We start from the raw sequence: 14,529 nt of genomic DNA, 5'->3' as shown, positions 1-14,529 counted from the left end.
AAGCCATTTTATTGCAAATATTTGAGATTTTTTTTTACATGTATGTGAAAAAAAAAAATGCTCTGGAGCCGAACAGGTTACCCACTTGTCCTCCAGAGGATTTACCCCCCTTCCTGACCAGGCCATTTTTTGCAATCCGATGCTGCGTTACTTTAACTGACATTTGCGCAGTCATGCAATGCTGCACCCAAATAAAATTTATGTCCTTTCTTCCCACAAATAGAGCTTTCTTTCGGTGGTATTTGATGATCGCTGCATTTTTTTTTTGCGCTATAGACAAAAAAAGACCGACAATTTTGAAAAAAATAAACAATATTTTTGACTTTTTGCTATCAAACATGTCCAGTAAAAAAAATTTAAAAATCTAATTTCGTCATAAATTTAGGCCAAAATGTATTCTGCTCCATGTCTTTGCAAAAAAAAATACCAATACATGTAAATTAATTGGTTTACGTGACAGTTATAGCGTCCACAAATGGCAGTATATATACTGCAATTTTTTTTCCATTTTTCTTTATACTAGTAATGGCGGCAATCAGCGACTTGTAGGGGGACTGTGGGACTGTGGCGGGCAGTCTGACACTGGAGGGGAACTGACTAAGTGACACTGATATCCCCAGTGACACCAATACAGTGATCAGTGCTAATAAAAAGCACTGACACTATACTAATGGCACTGAGCAGGAAGGGGTTAACATCTGGGGCGATCAAAGGGTTAACTGTGTGCTGTGTGTGTTTTACTATGCAAGCACGCTGCTTTGTATAGCTCAGCTATGCAGAGCCATACAAAGCAGCATGCTGGTGCTGACAGGGGAGAGATCTGTATTGTTTACATACAGACCTCTCCCCTGTCAGTGTACCTCGGCGATCGTCGGGTGATTGACAGCTGTAGCCACCAATGGCGGCGCAGGTAGGGCAACGCGCGCACATGCACTCCCTATCCGGAAATACAAAAGCACGTATATATACATGATTTTGCGCAGCCTTGCCACCCTGTAGCAGTAGTTCTGCTATAGGGAGGTCAGGAAGCGGTTTTAATAGAGTCATCAGTTGTCGTTTGCCTTGTCTTTGCAATTTTCTGTGTTTTGAATCCTTCAGAGATCTGAGTTTATTCATGTATTATATGTTATGACAATGTTATAGTGTGAACACTGCCTAAGTGCTCTTAGGGAAGACCTTGAATTCATCATCGGGTGAAGCTGCAGCGAATTTTTCAAAGCAAAAACTTCAGGCTCCAGTCACTCTAGGGCGTTACAAATCGCAAGCGGAATCACCACGATTCTGCTCGTGATTTTTAAAATGCGCTGTGAAAATGTGAAAATGTGCATTCGCGTGCTCAGGTGCCATTCACTTCAATGGCACCTTAAAACGTGGAGCCGCAATTTTTGCCACAATCTTGGCATATTTTCCCACACAACAAATGTGCCGCAATAGCAGAAACAAAATCCCTTGGACGCGCAACACCCAAAAAAGGTTCCATAACCACTTTGTCGTGGGGGAAAATCCGCCCCATTGAAGTGAATGGCACCTGAACACGTGAATGCGTGTTTTCACATTTTCACAGGGCGTTTTCAAATTGCAGGCAGAATCGCGGCGATTCCGCCCACAATTTGAAACAAACTAGCGTGAATGGAGTCTTAATGTCCTCCTGGATAGAAAACATTCAATTGGGACACTAAAGCTGGCTACACACCAGTAAACTTTCCAACGAACATTCTTACAAAAAGTCATACAAAAATTTTCAGTACATTTGATGACTTGATGAATGTTTAAAAGTGGTTGAAAATGTCATTGCTTTTAACATTTGATTTTGGAATAAATGGACTTTACTGAATGAAAACCATATATACTACACTTGCTTTGACTTTCACACACATTAATGCACCTACCACTTCAACATGCTTTTTTTATGTGCTTTTGATGCTTCTGTGATGCTTCACTGACACTTTGGTGATGCTTTTTTGAAGCTTTAATGAAGCTTGGCAAATACCCTGTGTGTGTTGATTTTTCATTTGTTTCAAAGGAGTCCAATAGAATCCCGACTCATTAGTATCTCTATTCAGCAGATCTCCAGCTCATTTGTACCCTCATTCAGCAGATACCCAGCTTATTAGAGCCCTCATTCAGCAGATCCCCTACTCAGTAGTACCGCCAGCTTTGCTGATCCTCACTCAGTAGTACCCCCAGTTTTGCTGATCCCCCGCTCAGTAGTAACCCCCAGCTCTTCTGATGCCTTGCTCAGTAGTAACCCCCAGCTCTGCTAATGCCACGCTCAGTAGTAACCCTCAGCTCTGCTGATCCGCTGGTTTGCTGATCCTTCTCTCTCTCTCTATGCTCCTTCCCCTATATTGCTGCTACGCTGCACACCTCTTGTGACATTGCTAGTTTTTCCTGCTCCAGTCTGCCAGCTCTGCTGATCTTCCATCACTCAGTTTTATCTCTCTGGTCCCCGCTCATCTTCCACTATAGAGATTCCATATTGCACACCATGTGTGCTGTCTGTAAATTGCTCCGCTCCACTCCAGACCCCACTCACTCACTTACTGCTGCTCCTCCCTGCACACCAGATGTGGCATCTGCACCAGACACTCCCAAAACATACAGTGAGGATCGAAAGTTTGGGCACCCCAGCTAAAAATTTGTATTAATGTGCATAAAGAAGCCAAGGAAAGATGGAAAAATCTCCAAAAGGCATAAAATTACAGATTAGACATTCTTATAATATGTCAACAAAAGTTAGATTTTATTTCCATCATTTACACTTTCAAAATAACAGAAAACAAAAAAATGGCGTCTGCAAAAGTTTGGGCACCCTGCAGAGTTAATATCTTGTACTGCCCCCTTTGGCAAGTATCACAGCTTGTAAACGCTTTTTGTAGCCAGCCAAGAGTCTTTCAATTCTTGTTTGAGGTATCTTTGCCCATTCTTCCTTACAAAAGTCTTCCAGTTCTTTGAGATTTCTGGGCTGTCTGTCACGCACTGCTCTTTTAAGGTCTATCCATAGATTTTCAATTATGTTGAGGTCAGGAGATTGTGAAGGCCATGGCAAAACCTTCAGTTTACGCCTCTTGATGTAATCCCCCGTGGATTTCGAGGTGTGTTTAGGATCATTATCCATTTGTAGAAGCCATCCTCTCTTTAACTTCAGCTTTTTCACAGATGGCATCAAGTTACCATCCAAAATTTGCTGAAATTTTATTGAATCCATTTTTCCTTCTACTCGTGAGATGTTCCCTGTGCCACTGGCTGCAACACAACCCCAAAGCATGATTGATCCAACCCCATGCTTAACAGTTGGACAGAGGTTCTTTTCATTAAATTCTGTGCCCCTTCTCCAAACGTACCTTTGCTCATTCCGGCCAAAAAGTTCAATTTTAACCTCATCGGTCCACAGAACTTGTTTCCAAAAGGCATCAGGCTTGTCTATATGTTCATTTGCAAAGTTCAAACGATGATTTTTGTGGTGAGGACGTAGAAGAGGTTTTCTTCTGATGACTCTTCCATGAAGACCATATTTGTACAAGTATCTCTTTATAGTGGAATAGTGTACCACAACTCCAGTGTCTGCCAGATCTTTCTGGAGGGATCGTGCAGTCAAACGTGTGTTTTGAATTGTTTCTCACAATCCTGCGAGCTGTTCTGTCTGATATTTTTCTTGGTCTTCCAGATCTTGCTTTAACTTCCAGTGTTCCTGATGACTGCCATTTCTTAATTACATTCCGAACAGAGGATATTGACATCTGAAAACGCTTTGCTATCTTCTTAAAGCCTTCTCCAGCTTTGTGAGCGTCAACTATTTTCAGTTTCAGTTTTCTAGACAACTGCTTAGAAGAACCCATGGTGCTGATTGTTGGGGCAAGGTCAGATGAGTCTGGGCATTTAAAACCTTTGAGATTGACATAACCTGGTCTTCCCAGACGATGACTGAGAACAATCCATGACACTGGCAGGTCTCAGCTTTGCAAAGGGGGCAGTGCATGCTATAAATTCTGCAGGGTGCCCAAACTTTTGCAGACGCCATTTTTTTGTTTTCTGTTATTTTGAAAGTGTAAATGATGGAAATAAAATCTAACTTTTGTTGACATATTATAAGAATGTCTATTCTGTAATTTGATGCCTTTTGGAGATTTTTCCATCTTTCCTTGGCTTCTTTATGCACATTAATACAAATTTTTAGCTGGGGTGCCCAAACTTTCGATCCCCAATGTATACTCATGAACCAGGAGTGACTACTGATGACACCTTTCAGGTTAACTTTTTGGTTTCCCAGTGCATCCTGGGATATCTCATGCCTACAACACCTACAAAACAAAGCAAAGCTAACTCTGAATAAAAGCCCCTCAAAAGCTGAAGGTGCTGTTAGTTGTGGACTACTTGGAGGCTTTGGAGACAATTTGAAGCACCAAGAAAGCGACATGGGGTATAATTTTTGAAGCAAAGCAAACGCAACATATGATCATGACCTTAGCTTACCATGTTATTTAGTGACAGGTGCTTTGATTGGCATTCATAGCGCTTTAAAAGAAGCGTGACCAATTTCACATTCTGAAGCAAGTGTAAACGATCCCTTAGAAATTAATTTGTTAAAAAAAAATTTCCATTTCTAGTCACTGTGATTGAAAACTAATGATTAGAAAATTGATTGATTGTTTAAAATGAAAGTCTATGAATGAGATTATACCAGTGTATAGCCGCTAACATTAACTATACATTCTGGTCATCTTCTGTGCCAAAAGTGGTAAATGTGTTAGTGTTAGCTCAAAAAAAAACAGGGACGTTGGTGACTTTTTTTTGCTTACTTTGCAATGGGCTCAGGCGCTGTATTGTATACTGATGCCTGCGTTCATAGTGCTTTGCAATTTCCTCCAGAGCTTCCCAGTGTCCAGGATCAACATTCTCCAGCCAGCCAACGAGGCGTTGCAGTTTTCGGTCGCTGCTGAGGTATTTTAAAATTGGAATATCATCCAGAGAAGCAGTAATCTGGGTATGTGGTGGGGTTGATTCTTTTGGGGACCAGGTAGTTGAAAAGCGATAGTTCAGTCTATGACTGTCTGTGGAAAAGAAAAAAACAAGAGCAGAGAATTGAAAGTGTAGTACAGAAAGTACAGCACTAGAAGGTCATCAGCATCAAGGTAATACAGAGTCAGGAACCACAGAGAACAAAAACATCCCCAAAGGGTTATTATGTAACATTGGTTGTCTGTTCATAGAGCCTGGTGCTCACCATTGACCATAACTGTACCTCTAATGGGGTCAAAATGGGAAACATGGGGCATCACAACTTTCCTCAGGACATCTTATTGTGAAAAAAAAATTAAAGGCCGTGAAAGTATCTAGCCTAATTGGTCCTTAGAAGAAAAACCTGTCCCCCGCCAGCATACTCTAGAAAAAGAACCTTGCCCTCTGTGTGAAAGCAAAGGTCTTTCTGCAGAGATCCCACACGCCCACTGCTGTGTCAGAGCTAGAGCTCTTCATTAGCCAGAAGTGTGAACATTTCTGATTGGAGAGCTCTAGCTCGGACTTACACCACCACAGGACAGGTGGACAACTTCCCCCAATTTGCTTCTGGTACTCTCCAGTGAGCTTCTTGAGATCTAAATGATCTTCAGGACTGTGCTTTGTGAATTGGCCCTCCAGATGAAACTTCAACTGGAACCTTGATGTCTTCTAAACAGGACCTCCAGAAATCCTGCACCAGAGGCAGAGGGCCTTCACGTGAGTCTTCTCCAACAGGACTGGGTCAGGAACTTTGCTACTCCTGTCTTGGGCCTTAAACTATTTATGGGCTCTCCCACTACCTACTGGGCACACCTTCCCAGGCATTGGCTGGAGTCCCATAAACATTCAGGCTGATTACTCTGTGATTCTTCCCACTGTAATTCTAGAAGCAAAGCAACAGCCTGTGAGCCTCTGAGCAGGCCTGAATAATCACAGTGTAATAGACTCCCTCAAGAGTTGGTTCTGGCCAGCTCAGTGGATTGCTTTAAAAAAGGCCTGGATTCTTTCTTGCATACACAATATAACTGGATCAGGGACGGACTGACCATTCGAGCACTGGGCACTGCCCAAGGGCCCGGGGTCAGTAGGGGGCCCCATGAAATGCCCCTGGTACCTTTTTATAGGCTTTTTTTGGGTGTGCTTTGAGTGTGGGCAAGGACACAGGGGCCCCATGATCCCCTATTGCCCGGGGCCCCATGAGTTGTCAGTCCGCCCCTGAACTGGATACTAACATTTATAGGTAAAGTTGATCCAGGGAATATCCAATTGCCTCTCAGGGGATCAGGAATGAATTTTTCCCCTGCAGGAGCAAATTGTATCATGCTTTGCTGGCTTTTTTGCCTTCCTCTGGATCAACTGTGGGTGTAGGATTATAATTTTTTTTTTTTTTTTTATGGTTGAACTGGATGGACATTTGTCTTTTTTTCAGCCAGAATAACTATGTAACTATTTAATCACTGATTACAGTGGAGCCGACTAAATTTACCAAGAATCCATACTACTCTAGCAGGGTGCTACAACAGCTGATTTAGATTAGAAATTGAGTCGGGCTTTTAAAACAAATCATAGCGCCAACCCTCCCATTAACTTGGTTGCGTTAGTTATGAAACCATGTCCAACCTATTTCCCAAAATTCATACGTTTGGGAAATACTTTGGACACAAAGCCAGTAAACCAGTGCCAATAAACACTAATGCACAGCTGCATCAGCATTTACAAGAGTATGCTCATGTACAGCCATTCACATGAATGGCAGGCTATATGAGGCACCTGAGGCTCCCTGGGTGCAGGAAAGGTACCAGGAAATGTATGCTAGGGATATAAAATGTATATCTCTGCATGAACCCCAATACTAACCTCCCTTGTAACACTATCACACTAATCCCACTGCAATCCTAATACAATTTCTCACACTAACCCTTCCTAGTGGAATCTGAAATCCTTGTCTATATATTTCATTGCCAGGATACCCTTCACCAAAGACCACCAATTCATACCTCAGATACTGGTACCAGGATGATGGTCATATACAAGGATATATGCCCATTGAGTATTATAGCAATTGTTATTTTATTTTTGGTTGGAGCTCTGCTTTAACTTTAAAGGAAACATTCCATTCTGTATACATTTTTGATTGCACATACAACAGAATAGTTTCCTTTTCGTCAAAGTTTTTTGCATCTTATAAGCTTAGTTCTGTTTCTTCCTGAAAATTCCAGTTCAGTTCTCTCACCTGCACACCTCCTATGGCCCAGGGCAATTTTGACTTTTCCACTATAGCTCTGTTTATTTGGCAATAGCTTTGTCTTTTAAAATGGTTGTAAAGGTAAAATCTTAATGTATTCTATTCTATTATCTTAATGTATTCAATACATTAGGGTGAAAAACCTTCAGCACGTGGCCCCAGCTCCCCTATACTTACTAGACCATGATCTCAATCAAGTGATGTGCACAAGAGCAGGCTTTTGGCTCTTTCCCTTCTTAGTGGCTCAGAGACAGCAATGGAAGCCATTGTCTCCTGCTGCTGTTAGTCACAGCCAAAGAGGAGGGAGCGACGGGATGTGGCTGAGTCATTGGACACACAAAGCCGGCTGAGGAGCATACATGCGTGAGTGTCCCCATAGCAAGCGGCTTGCTGTGGGGGCACTCGGTGGGGGGAGGGTCCAGGAGCACCAGCGGGGGACCTGAGAAGAGGAAGATCAGGGATTCTCTGTGCAAAACTATTACACAGAGCTAACTAAGTTACATAGTTAGTCTGGCTGAAAAAAGCCCAAAAGTCCATCCAGTTCAACCATTAAAAAAAACAAGTTATAATCCTATACCCACAGTTGAACCGGAAGAAGGCAAAAAACCTCTGTGATGACCTCAGGGTGAATAACTACACTGAGTTCACTATATGAACCACTGATGTATTATACATGGAGATCATATCCCCCTTATGTATTATACATGGAGATCATATCCCCCTTATGTATTATACATGGAGATCATATCCCCCTTTATGTATTATACATGGAGATCATATCCCCCCTTATGTATTATACATGGAGATCATATCCCCCCTTATGTATTATACATGGAGATCATATCCCCCCTTATGTATTATACATGGAGATCATATTCCCCTTATGTATTATACATGGAGATCATATCCCCCCTTATGTATTATACATGGAGATCATATCCCCCCTTATGTATTAGCCATGGTGATCATATCCCCCCTTATGTATTATACATGGAGATCATATCCCCCCTTATGTATTATACATGGAGATCATATCCCCCCTTATGTATTATACATGGTGATCATATCCCCCCTTATGTATTATACATGGAGATCATATCCCCCCCTTATGTATTATACATGGAGATCATATCCCCCCTTATGTATTATACATGGAGATCATATCCCCCCCTTATGTATTATACATGGAGATCATATCCCCCCTTATGTATTATACATGGAGATCATACCCCCCCTTATGTATTATGCATGGAGATCATATCCCCCCTTATATATTATACATGGAGATCATATCCCCCCTTAATCTCCTCTTCTCAAGAGAGAATAAATTCAGTTCCTCTAATCTTTCCTCATAGCTGAGCTCCTCCATGCCTCTTATCAGTTTGGTTGCCCTTCTCTGTACTTCCTCCAGTTCCCCAATGTTCTTTTTGTGAATTGGTGCCCAAAACTGAACTGCATATTGCAGATGAGGTATTACTAATGATTTGTATCGGGGGAGTATGACAAATCTTTTTATTTTAAAAAATTGAACCTTTAATCACTTGAGTGTGAACAGCTACGCACTGAACATAATTTGGCCAATCCCTGATGGACTGGCTGAATTTTGATGAGTGTATGGCCAGCCTAGGATAAAAAAAAATAGCTTGACCTACACTATAAAGTCTACATACATACAACATTTTTAACCACTTGCTCTTCGGAAGATTTACCCCTCTTCCTGACCAGGCCATTTTTTGCTGTATGCTACTTTAACTGACAATTGCACAGTCATGCAACACTGTATACAAATTAAACTTATATAATGTTTTTCACACAAATAGACCTTTCTTTTGGTGGTATTTGATCACTGCTGTTTTTTTTTAATTTTTTTTTGTGCTATAAACGAAAAAAAAAACAGACATTTTTTACTTTTTGCTATAAAACATATCCAATAAAAAGAATACAATTTCTGCATAAATTTAGGCAAAATGTTTTCTGCTAAATGTCTTTGGTAAAAAAAATCCCAATAAGTGTATATTAATTGGTTTGCATGAAAATGATAGTGTCTACAAAGTATGAGATACTGTATATACTGGATTTTTTTTTTCTTTTTCATACTAGTAATGGTGGCGATCAGTGACTTATAGCGGGACTGTGATAGTATGGTGGGCATTCTGACACTAACTGACACTGGGTGGAAACTGACTAACTGCCTCTGAAACCTTCAGTGACAATAATATGATGCTAATAAAAAGCACTGTCACTGTATTAATGACACGGAACAAGAAGGTGTCAACATCTGGAGCGATCAAAAGGTTACCTGTGTGTTAGGGAGTGTGATTACTGTATACTGTGTGGTGTTTTACTAGGGGCTGTCCTTTGCAGGGAAATAAAATCCAGCACATCCCCGCTGACAGGAGAGAGATCTGTGTTTACACTGACAGATCTCTCTCCTGTCAGTTGCTCCACCAATCATCATGAATCGCTGGCCAGGACCCAGTGAATGACATGTACAGGAGCCAATGCCAGCAGGGGTAGGTGGGCGTGCACAGAAATGCAGAATCAGACATATATGCATGATTCTGCACAGAGCAGCCACTCTGTAGCAGTAAAGCTGCTATAGGACATCCAGAAAGTGGTTAGTGCTGGTTTTAAGGGCATCTGGCATTTTTTTTTCTGTCTATAGAGGCCGAAAAAATGACTGCTAGTGCATCCAGGAGCAGCAGCATCTTGGCAATGAAAGCTCTTGAATCGTGTAAGTGCATCTGAGCGCGCATTAACGATAGACATGTCACGCATAGAATTCTGGCCAATGAAATGAATTGATGCCCAAGTGCTTGAAGTGCCTAAATGTGTCAAAAGACTTTTTTCTGCAAAAACATGGCTGACAAGAGGAAAGGCATTTAGAAGAGATTAGCCAATGCCCTGTGTGCATAGCCCTAAATCTGAACTTCAGCCAGCCCATTCTGCACAATGAGCTGTGTAGGAGTTGCTCAGCAGAAGTAAAAAAAAAAAAGAAAAAAGAGTAATAAAGGTTTTCTATTGCTCTGTATTTACTAAAGTTTATGACTTTTTATGCCTTCACAGCACATTACCGTATGTATAAATAGAAAGTACAGTGAAGGAAATAAGTATTTGATCCCCTGCGGATTTTGAATGTTCGCCCTCACAAAGAAATGATCAGTCTAAAAATCGAATGGTAGGTATATTGTAACACTGAGAGACAGAATAGCAACAAAAAATTCAAAAGAAATGCATGTCTAACAAATGATGACTGATTTGCATGTTCATGAGGGAAATAAGTATTTGATCCCCTATTATTCAGCAGGATTTCTGGCTACCAGGTGTCTTTCATACAGGTAACAAACTGAGATTAGAAACATTCTCTTAAAGGGAGTGCTGCTAATCTCATTTTGTTATATGTATAAAAGACACCTGTCCACAGGGCCAATCAAACAATCAGATTCCAAACTCTCCACCATGGCAAAGACGAAAGAGCTGTCCAAGGATGTCAGGGACAAGATTGTAGACCTACACAAGGCTGGACTGGGCTACCAAACTATGGCCAAGCAGCTTGGTGGGAAGGTGACAACAGTTGGTGCAATCATTCGCAAATGGAAGACACACTAAGCAACTGTCAGTCTCCCCAGGTCCGGTGCACCATGCAAGATCTCACCTCGTGGAATGTCAATGATCATAAGAACAGTGAGGAATCATCCCAGAACTACACGTGAGGATCTGTCAATGATCTCCAGGCAGCTGGGACCACAGTCACCAAGAAAACAATTGGTAACACACTACGCCGACAAGGACTGAAATCCTGCAGTGCCCGCAAGGTCCCTCTGCTCAAGAAAGCACATGTCCAGGCCCATATGAAGTTTGCCACTGAACATCTGAATGATGCAGAGGAGGACTGCTTGAAAGTGTTGTGGTCAGATGAGAGCAAAATCGAGCTCTTTGGCATCAACTCAACTCGCTGTGTTTGGAGGAGGAGGAATGCTGCCTATGACCCCAAGAACACCATCCCAACTGTGATGGTGGTGGAAACATTCTGCTTTGGGGGTGTTTATCTGCTAAGAGGACAGGACAACTGCAACAATCCAACAAGGGATTTTCCACCAAGTACTAAGTCATGTTTTGTGAAGGGGATCAAATACTTATTTCCCTCATGAACATGCAAATCAGTGCATCATTTGTTAGACATGCATTTCTTTTGAATTTTTTGTTGAATTTTTTGAGTCCGATCCATTATCCGCAGATCCTATCCATTCTACGGAGATCGTCGGAGGGGGTGTCACCAACTGTTACCGCACCAGGTGACACCAACCCTAGGGACGCCCCTGCATACAAACACACATAAACATGCATAGTCTTGTGCGTTTATGCACGTTCATACATTAATACATTCTAATGGCCAGAATAAATGAATATTTACTATTATAACTATCATTATTATTATTACTATTTTAAACTTTTTAAATTATTTAGTAATTATTGATTTGATTTGATTAATAATAGTCAAGAGAATGCAGTAATCCCAAACGAATAACACGCATTCAAAAATGCAGCTTTTGCCGCATCTTTCCAGCTGCTTTTCTCCCAAGTGTCCTTTGGAGTACAGCGTGCATGGAGTCTGTAGATGAACTAACCCTTCAGGACAAATGACTCGGACTTGTTGCAGCTTCCTTATGTTATCATACGCAGGCTTTCTGACAATACTTCATTCCAAAGAAACTTCTTCAAATCTACAGCCAAGAGGTGGATTACTTTTGAAACTTTTTGTAGATAAAATGACATGCCGCTGATAACACTTACCGGCATAGACTGTAGGAAAGGAAAGAAGACCCACCAGAAGGATTGAAAAGCCAAGTAGAAAATCCATTTGCTTGTGATCAGTTGGAGCTGGTGTCGGTGTATGATGTACGGTGCATATACAGGAAATACCTTGGGCGGAGAATAGGTGGTGCCACCACCATCTCATCACGTCACTTCAACTCTTAACCCCTCGCCCTCCAGATGATTTCCCCCTCTTCCTGACCAGGACATTTTTTGCGATATGGCGCTGCGTTACTTTAACTGACAATTGCACAGTCATGCAACGCTGCACCCAAAAGAATTGTATGTCCTTTTCCCCACAAATAGAGCTCTTTCCTTGGTATTTAATCACCTGTGAGTTTTATATATTTTGCACTATAAACAAAAGAAGACCAACAATTTTGAGGAAAAAACAATATTTTTTACTTTTTGCCATTAACCGCTTCAAGTCCGGACACTTTCACCCCCTTCCTGCCCAGGCCAAGTTTCAGCTTTCAGCACTATCACACTTTGAATGACAATTGTGCGGTCATGCAACGCTGTACCCATATGAAATTTTTAGCATTTTTTTGAGACAGATAAAACTTTATGTTGGTGGTATTTATTCACCACTGGGATTTTTATTTTTTTCCTATATAAATGAAAAAATCCAAAAATTTTGAAAAAAAAGTGTTTTTCTTATAAAATTCTGCAAATAAATAATCTTTCTTTATAAATCTTGGCCAAAATGTATTCATCTATCTTTTTAGTAAAAAAAAAAACCCAAATTAGTTTATAACCAAAAATTATATTTTTTCAAAAAATTGTTTTACATTTTTATTTTTTTTTTATTTTATTATTTATGATTTTATGATCATTCACAGATTTTACACATAGTAAGCAATGATGTCAGCAGTGACATCTTGCTTACTACTAGTCATGTGATCACTGATTCGCCAATTAGTGATCACATGATCGGGACCTCACACAGAGGTCTCATACAGCGATCGGTGTTCTGCTGTGTCCTGCAGCACAGGCAGTGAATGCGGAGGCTGTTTATAAACGGCGAACCCACTTCAGCACTGCTCCCGTCTGGCCATTTATCTACATGGGCTGGACGAGAAGTGATTAAATGTCTAGTAAAAAAAAAAAAATTAAATCAAATTTGGTCATAAATTCAGGCCAAAATGTATTCTGCTTCATGTCTTTGCTAAAAAAAATCCCAATACATGTAAATCAATTGGTTTATGTGAAAGTCATAGCGTCTACAAATGGTGGTATATCTACTGGAAATTTTTTTTATACTAGTAATGGCGGCGATCAGCAACTTATAGCGGGACTGCGAAGGGCATTCTGACACTGGGGGGGGGACTGACTTGGTGTCACTGACATCCCCAGTGACACCAATACAGTGATCAGTGCCAATAAAAAGCACTGGCATTGCACTAATGGCACTGGTCAGGAAGGCGTTAACATCTGGGGCGATCAAAGGGTTAACTGTGTGCTGTTTTACAGTGTGTTGTGCATGCTTTACTGTGTCAGCGCATTGCTTTGTATGTCTTTGCACAGCAAAGCAGTATGCTGGAGCTGACAGGGGAGACATCTGTATTGTTTAAATACAGGTCTCTCCCCTGTCAGTGATACTCGGTGATCACCGGGTGCCGGCGGGGAATCACTGGCCAGGATCCGGTGATCAACAGCTGAGGCCGCCAATGGCAGTTCGGGTAGAGCTTGTGCGCCCCCTACTCGGAAATGCAAATTCACGTATATATACATGATTGTGTGCAGTCCTGCTGCCCTGTAGCAGTATTTCTGCTATAGGGTGGCGGAAAAGCAGTTAAAACTTGCTTTAGGTCTATTTACAGAATCATGAGTTTTTTTTTTGTCGTCAGAGAATAGGTACAGGAACTTTCCTTTTCCAAGTCACCCTTTGTCTATGCCCCTACCGACCTCCGAGCATTGTTCCTTGGTTTCACTCCCCTATCCCCTTCCCAGTATTGCCCTATTAAAGAATACAGAACCAAGTATCATTTTGTGGTGCTAAGTAATTTGTATGAAATATGTTAATGATAACAAGAAAAGCAGTAAAATAGATCCCCTGCAGCCAGAAACAATAGACCCCCCCAGCAACAATGGATCACCTGCAACAAAATACCCCTCCAGCAACAATAGACCACTGGCAGCCAGTATCAATAGACCCTCCAGCAGTCAGCAACAATAGACCCCTCCTTCAACAATTTACCCCCCCCAGCAACATAAGAACCATCCCTAGCAACAATAGATCCCCCATCAGAAACAATACTTCTCCCCAGCAACAACAGACCTCCCCCACAAAAATAGATCCCTTCGAGCAACAATAAATCCCCCAGCAGCCAGCATCAATAGACCCTCCAGCACACCCCATCACTCCCCCATTACATACATTCAGTGCAGGAGGTGCCGGAACTGCATTCCCCCACAAAAGCCCTGCATAAGGCTATATCTTCTAATGTATGTGGCTAGGTTTCTAGTCC

General features: G+C 41.5%; 1 protein-coding gene across 1 annotated transcript in view; it reads right to left on the bottom strand.

Moving 5' to 3' along the window:
* Positions 1 to 12,157, bottom strand: part of LOC149437607 (major histocompatibility complex class I-related gene protein-like) — a 28,644-nt gene extending 16,487 nt beyond the window's left edge. The window contains exons 1-2 of the mRNA XM_089660861.1: positions 12,038 to 12,157; positions 4,800 to 5,051 (exon numbers count right to left, since the gene is read on the bottom strand). Coding sequence (XP_089516987.1) covers positions 4,800 to 5,051; positions 12,038 to 12,104 — 319 coding nt within the window. The 5' untranslated portion in view covers positions 12,105 to 12,157. The remainder of the gene's footprint in view (positions 1 to 4,799; positions 5,052 to 12,037) is intronic.
* Between the last annotated feature and the right edge of the window lie 2,372 nt (positions 12,158 to 14,529).

The sequence above is a fragment of the Staurois parvus genome, unplaced genomic scaffold (assembly GCF_062004578.1).
Source record: "Staurois parvus isolate SC_StPar_1 unplaced genomic scaffold, SC_StPar_1.0 ptg001284l, whole genome shotgun sequence".
In the NCBI taxonomy this organism is placed as follows: Eukaryota; Metazoa; Chordata; class Amphibia; order Anura; family Ranidae; genus Staurois; species Staurois parvus.
This window is presented reverse-complemented; position numbering and strand designations above follow the sequence as displayed.